This window comes from Magnolia sinica, chromosome 3, assembly GCF_029962835.1.
Source record: "Magnolia sinica isolate HGM2019 chromosome 3, MsV1, whole genome shotgun sequence".
Classification (NCBI taxonomy): domain Eukaryota; kingdom Viridiplantae; phylum Streptophyta; class Magnoliopsida; order Magnoliales; family Magnoliaceae; genus Magnolia; species Magnolia sinica.
The window spans coordinates 115,080,590-115,088,378 of NC_080575.1; the positions used below are offsets into that span (position 1 = coordinate 115,080,590).

Genomic DNA, 7,789 nt, shown 5'->3' on the forward strand with positions numbered 1-7,789 from the left:
AGAGTCCAGCATCAACAAAACAGTGCAAGGAAGAGAATGGATGATGATGATGCAATAATAATCAGACAATCATAAACATCTGATCGTTGAATATAACATCTGACCATTGTATATTTACTTTCCATTTGATGGTTACGAATTAGATGGCTAGAATAATTTTCTATATCTTTGGATTATGATCCAAATCATTTCTAAAATGGTGGTGATTCATCCAACAAATAACATGGCATTCGTGTAAGTCAATTTAAGCTGTCAAAACCGTAAGTCAATCTAAGCTGTCCAAATCGTGTACAGAAGATATGATATCTCATCTGTAAGAGATTTTTGGAGATGGTTACAAAGGAAATAGTAAACGATTCAAATTCGGAAGCTGGTATATAAATGGTTAAGATCTTTAGGAAACTATCCATTCACAATAGGATCCATGGTTTGAATGGCTTAGATTGAATTATATTTGGATTTTCGGTCGAAAGAAGCTGAAAGAGTTGATTCATTGTTGGAACTCCTCTACACACATGGTATGCATGTAAGAAAATCCAGACCATCAAAATCATAGGCCTCGTTTCGGAATGAGTACAACATAAAAGTTATAAGTGGCCCGACGGATCTTATCGATTTTACTCTGGCCATGGAATTTAGACGGTGGGCCCCACAATTTGGACGATCTCACAGCTGTCTTAGGTTTGTTTTAAGTCCTGGAAATTGGGAAATTTCATCGTTTGTTGTTGTTGTTGTTTTTGTATTATATTATAACCAATTTCCAGTATTTATCAACTATGTGTGTGCAGACAGTGTGCATCGTGACTCAGTGCATCTCCCATCGCCAGTCCCCAGGGCTCTCAACGGGCCTAGTTGGGGTGGGCCGAGGTCTTTTTAGCCCGGTCCACACAGTAGTCAACCTGGCCCAGCCCATGCAGGCAAAAAAGCAGGCCCGCTCCAGCCACACTCTCCTGTGCCAGATTTCATTGTGTGCCCAATCATTCATAATATTTTCAAGAATTCCATTTAAACCTTAGACTGGTCAGCTGGGCTGATGTGCTCTTATGCACAACCCGGCCTAGCCCGTTAACAACCAGCTTAAAATAGGCCTAGTTCTTGCTGTTGAGCCCAGTGTTTCAGCCCTAGCTGATCAGCTCAAAGAAAGCCAAGCCCGCATGGCCCATCGACCGCCAGCCATCTTTCAATGCTCAATGTGCGCATCCAATTTTGAAGTGCATGAAAATGCAATTAGGAGAAAGAATTCCTCTGAATTTACACCCACCCTTACGATTGATTTGGGTACTCACCTGACTCAGCTGAGTTGTGACTCGATTCGGAACTTAATGAGTCCGATGGAGTCGCTGAGTCTAATGACCATATTTACAGCATTTGGAATTGAAATGGTACAATGTTCTCCTCTTTCTAATCATTATTTGGGTTTCTTATAACCATCTTCGATTTCTTTCTTAAGAAAATTTACGGTCTCTTTGAACTTGTCAAAATCATTTACAACTGAATAATCCAATCCATCGTGGAAACGATCCGGCCATTGAAAACGACTTCGAATCTGCTGAAACTCCTTCCAACATTCCTTGGCGTCTTTCTCGCATCCCAATATGATTTGAATAACAGTCTGTGCATGAAATTTCAGAGAAATGCAAGTGAATAAGTTTCCATCTCATCGAGAACAATGTAAATGCGCTCTTGTATGCATTTTCCACTTTGAACTAGATGATATTCTAATCCGCCCTGCACATGTCATAATGTTCGTTGGTCCAGATTGTCTAATTCATGGGCCCACTGTAGATACATTCTCGAAAATCTAATTGTTTAGATGATCATAATCATCTGATTTTGCCTGTTTGGTTAGGATCTCTAACCTTTCTCATTTTAAATATTTGTTTGGTGCCTACGAAATGGATTGTTAGGTCTGATCAGGACAGTTTTTGGGATTTGATCATGGCAAGATGGAGCCCAGGGTTTAGGCAGTCTGGATTAGCAATACATGGGGATTAGTTGCTACCATTGAGTAAATGGAGCTGAATGCATATTGTCGTCTTTTAGTCTGGTCCTTTTGGAAACCTTGTCATTAAGCCTATTGAAATGATGATCTGTTCCATAATACCATCAAAATGGAGGACCAGTTGAATGTACACTATTGCTTAGAATCATGCAATTGGAGCGGTATTGGTGGAGGTGGAACACATAGGATGAACGGTCCAGATCGGGAACATCATCAGTGAAGGCCCATCACGGGGATTTCGATCAAATGCTCGAGCACAGCCAAAGAATAAAAAATTAAGTGGTGTCAAATTTATGAGAAGCCCATTAAAAACTTAGACATGAAAAACTCCTATGGAATCCTAAGGAAATAGAATGAAGAACGGTGGAATCTAATAAATAAATTTATTGTTTGGTTAGGAGTATTAATTTTTTAATAGTCGAAGGATTAGAGTTGTCTCTCTTAATCTTGAGAATGGACATATAAAATGCTTATTAGAAGAAATCGGCATCCAAAGTTTTTTAAGTAAAACCTTAATATATAGTGAAAAATCTAATTCCATCGTTACATGTTTTTACAATCAGCAGCTGACTTGATTTCCATATGAATCAAATTCATTTCTGAAGTATTATTTTCAATCCAAACACCCCTTAGGAGATGAAGGGTTGGTGTTACCTAGGCTACACAATTTAGATGGCTGAGAATGTGCCATCTCATGTGACCTGGTGATTGATCATATGGGCATGACACTCATTGCATCTCTGCACGAGATTGGCGGTAGAGGATGAAATGGATGTTTGTCCTAAAGGATTATTTGAGATTGTGTATTCGACATACATCAGCAATTATCATGGAATTCATATAAATTGAAATTATCAATTATGTTTAACAGCTTATAATCAAAATTTACTGAAATACATGCAAATGTGTTTAAAATACATTAGCGGAAAGAGAGGATCTTAACTTACGAATCAATGGCAATTGAAATCCATGTAAAATGCAATCACAAGATCTTGCTACGACTTTAAAAAAGGAAAAAAAAAAAAAAGAAAAAAGAAAAAAAAGGAGCTTTAATGTATTTGATGTGAGTTGGATTCCAATTCACATCAAATACACTTTCCCAACCAAACAACCCCTAAGAATACACTAAAATCACAAATTATAGCAGAAACTCGATTGAACTGTGAAATCTAATTCAACAATCAACAGAGATTTGTATTTTCGCTTGTACAGTTGGGTAAGAAGGATAAAGAGATTCAACCTTATAAAGAGGCCGCCGGGCATCGGATATCTCTTGGTGTTTTAGACATTTACGTTTCAGAGCCTCTTCATAATCTCCCTGCAATGTAATCCAAGTCAGCAATCTTGTTTCACAATTCTTTAGCTAATTAAATCATTGCACAAATGATTTAGCAATTGCTGAAAATTTACAATGACAAACGTAACATGTTATGAAAGTGGCCAGGGCCAATATATATATATATATATATATATATATATATATATATATATATATACACGGGGGACTTTGCGACTCGGACTGACTTGTTCAGTCATGAGTCGGCGTAGTCACATCATATCCCAATATCACCTAGTGGTGTTGAGTCAGGTAAGACTTGACTAAGTTTGAGTTGACTCGGATGTGTCACATTCGACTGGGCCTAGTCATCAATCCATATGCAATAAAAACGTGAGTAGGGATGGATGAGAGGGAGGGATAAGAGAAAGACCTTATATATGAGCATCTCCACAACCAACATATCCAACTCATATGCATCATGGTAATGACCTTCTTTTTCAGCTTTCTTTAGTGCCTTGCTTAGCTTCTTCACTCCATTGCCTTCTTTTTCACTCATTTCCAGCTTAGCCACAAGGCTCTGCTAAACATACCAGCACCACAAAACCAAAGTTGAAAGACTCCGGGACTTGGACCAGTCTTGAGTTGAGACTCGCCAAAGATGGGGAAAATTGGGGGTGGGTCTGGGGTCTCTCATTAGGGTGGCTTGTTGTATTGAACGAAATTAGGTGCAACTGAGTCTGAGTTGAATCAGATGAGTCACATGGGGCTTGACCAAGTATTAAAACTATGCACTAAGGGCTTGTTTGGAATGTGCCATTAAATGATATGGAATTACATATTTGGTAGAATTAACACCATTATTGCATAATGATTACATGTTTGAAAATACCATGGTATTTTGAGTGTCCAATTCCACATTTGGGATAAAAAATTAATCCTTTGAAAAAACCATTGCATTAAGTGAAACCTGCATTTGGTGGATCATGAAATTGTAATCAATGGAGTGGACTTCACAACTGATGCCGATCACCTACTTGCATATGCAAGTTAATTGTCACATGTAAATGGCGCAAATAGATGGATGGCGTGGATAAAACACATGCATCAATGTGGGGCCTATAGATGTAGTGGAATTCAAAATCCGCTAGAAATGCTATGGTCTCCAACTTTTACCAGATGATATGATACCTCGATCAATCCAATCCTTTTCGTCGTTTCCAAATGCCAAATGGAATTTCCATACCGAAAGCAGCTCCATGCCACTTAATCCCACATTCCAAACTGGCCCTAAACATGCAGTGTCTAGGTCAGGCGTGGGTCCAAACACCCAATGTTTCTACCTCGAAGACTGGTGGACTCCACTTACGACCACTTCTTGGATTGTAGAAGCATCATGTCTAGCAGTATTCACCAAAATTTCAGTGTATCATTCCTCAAATAAGGCAGGCAAGGTTGTTTGGGTTTTGCTTGGGCCTATTATTTAGGCCCATATATCTGGCCTGCCATAACTTCTATGCCCAATCATTAAAATGGTGGGGCCTGCTTGGCCCTAGTTTTGGGGATGAATTTAAGCCCCAGCAACTAAACCGGCTGGGCCTGCATCTGTTTTTCATGGCCAATTAAAAATTAGGCCATTCAAAGCCAAGATTTATGGGCCCATTTCCTACCTAGCAACAATTCAAAGTGTACACATATTATAAATGTTACTGTTAAAATCCATGCACCTGTTTGAACAAACCTGCAATTCCACCAAATCTGGGTGCTCCTTCTTCACTAGCTCCTTGAACTTTTTCTCAGTCTCATCAAGAGCCTCCAGATCGATCGATGCATGTTGCGCATCCAAGTTCCTCTGCATGGCCACTCTGCCACTATGGAGCGCTCTCAGTGACTGGGACCCACGGAAAGTGCCATTGGTGTCACCCACATTCTCCTTACATTCCTTGGATTTATTTCTCGACACGAACACAAAGAGGCATGCAGAGATAACGGCAGTGGCGGCCGCTGCGCCCTCAAGATGGTGCCTGGTCACACCATTGACCTTGGAGCTAATCCATCCTAGCACCTGCCAAACGTGATGGTCTGAATTTTTGTTCTTCTTAGTATCTTCTTCACCCATGTACAAAGAAAATCAAGACAAATGAAGAAGTTGGTTTCTCTCAGAAGAAGGCATTGATTGATTGAAGTAAGTTAGGCTTTGTACGCCATATTCATGGTCATTGCCCTAACTGCATTTCAAAAAAATTGAGATTAAACTACCGCTAATGGCCATTTTGATTCATGTAAAATTTTATTCATGTGAACCCTTGATAGTGATAATGAATTGCTAATTGATAAATCTATATATACCATATACTGTGAGTAGCAGGGGATAATTTTACTCCTACAATTAGTTTTTATAGAATGGACCTTTAAATATTCAAAGGACATGAGAAGATATTTTAAATGATTTTTTTTATTTTTATTTTTATTTTTTATTTTTTTTTTGGAAATAAAAAAATATAGTTGCTTTCCAAGAAATGGTCCAGGGTTCACCCGCAAAAAGCCTTCAAATGACTCACACTTTGGTAATGACCAATGTCTGGCCAATTTTAACCCTGCAAAGATATGTGAGCTTTTGTTTCTTGGAGAGCATTTTTCTCCTTTTAATTCTTTTGGTCAGCGAAGCATATTGCTGACGAGGCCATATCTGAGAAAGGCCCAGTGGGGCCATCGTGATGATGGTGTGTTATCCACTTCATACATTTGTTGAAAAAAGAAGGAAAAAAAAAATATAGATTGGAGAATCGTGTGGGCTATGGCATATGAAAGAGTGAAGATAAGTCACCTCTGCAGTTTTGTGCCATTCCCTCTTTCTATACGTGAGGCACCTGTCTATATAGCCCACATCTTTTCTCTCCACCTTATGTTCTTTAAGTGTACTGTACCCTTGCTCGGGTGGTAGACTCTCAGGAGTTTCAACACCTGGTCAAGGGTTCGAGTATCCATAGGTGGTGAAATTCCACTAGCGTGAGTGTTTAGGGGTGTGTGTGTGTGTTTAAAAAAAAAAAAAAAAAAGTGTACTGTACCCTCTCGTGGTATATTAAGTGACATTTTCAGAGAAAGTGGAGGCAGCTGATAAAGACTTGTTAGGTAAAGTAAAATACAACTGATCAGTGATAAATGCTTTATAGGATTTTTTAGGTGAAATCATTACCTGTGCAAAGAAACATCCAAGCAAAAACAAGAGGCAGGCAGTGTAAAATCTGCAAGAAATAATGAGAAATAACGGGTGTGTGTGCCTACTTATATATGTGTCTTTCTGGGGAATACCATTCATTTTTCAATACCAATTGATGGACTTCAAAAAGCTCAACTGCTCTTTTTATTTTTATTTTTATTTCTATTATTTTATCAATGATTCCAAACACTTTCTTAAGGAGAGATAAGGTATAGATGTCTCTCTTTGCACTTTTGTTGGGAATTGCTCATATCCAAGGAAGGTATAGACCATGTCTCTCTTTGCACATGCCAGGTTTCCGTTTCCTTGCAGAAGAAGGAGAGCTTAAAAGGAGGGAGCCATGTGCCATTCTTTGAATAAAGAGGAAGGAAAGTGATGAGATCCATGCCGCTAATTATGTGGGTCTCCCACCATTGACTGTTTTCTAATTTAATCTTTGAAAGATTAAAAATTAATGGCTATGATTGCATTGTCCTGTGCCTTTTTTTTCTCTGAGATGGATGGTCCAGGATCATGCACCATACAACTACATGACATGCCACATCCCGAAATAAATGTCTAGAGGCTGAAAAAGTAGACAGTTAACGTAAAAGCTGTCCACCTTCAAGTGAGCCAACCTATGGTCACGATGGTGACAAAGGTCCATCATGTATTGTACACATCCCCAATTTCACCTTGATCCAACGATCACATCCATTCAAATAAAGGCCTGCCAAATGGACGGTCATTCCATCTTTTACTCCTACTGTCCATTTTGCGTGCCTTTTCTTGCATGACTTTAGTTATCCACTCACTTCGAGGGATGGCATTGGGCTTGTCTGGGGCTGGACCGTGGCCCAGGCCTAGTTCACTAAGTCAGAGGCTACAAAGGCTTCACCCTAGAGGAACGGGCCGGATTTGGCCCTGTAACAAAAAGAGTGGAATGATCAACGGTCTGAAACAGCTGTCTAATCTAATTTTTATTTTTATTGAGTGTCCCCCCAATCCACGACTAGTCCAACTACATAAATCTAGGCCATTCATTGGTCGCTTGAGCCGAGTTCGGCAACGGACTTAGATTTCAAGCCTGGGACTGGGCCTGGCCCTCAGGCCAAGTTGAAGAGCCCAAGCTCCTGCCATTTCCACCCTTACATTCAGTTAACACTTTAAAGAGTGGAACCCACCTAAATCTCTAATACAATTAAGAGAGATGTTCACGTATACCAAGTGTATGAAAACCTTTCCATGCATCTACTTGCAATTGAACATGTTGGCATCCGCATAATCTATGTGGACCGTCCATATTAGGCCC

The 7,789-nt window shown here is 39.5% G+C and overlaps 1 protein-coding gene across 1 annotated transcript; it reads right to left on the reverse strand.

Annotated features, from left to right (window-relative positions):
- Positions 1-1,398: 1,398 nt before the first annotated feature.
- LOC131238717 (uncharacterized) lies at positions 1,399-6,552 on the reverse strand. The gene is made up of 5 exons (XM_058236327.1): positions 6,475-6,552; positions 5,020-5,506; positions 3,712-3,858; positions 3,243-3,320; positions 1,399-1,612 (listed from the first exon to the last, which is right to left on the reverse strand). Exons 2-5 carry the CDS (start codon positions 5,395-5,397, stop codon positions 1,409-1,411), a joined length of 807 nt encoding a protein of 268 aa, XP_058092310.1. The 5' UTR covers positions 5,398-5,506; positions 6,475-6,552; the 3' UTR covers positions 1,399-1,408.
- Positions 6,553-7,789: the final 1,237 nt, after the last annotated feature.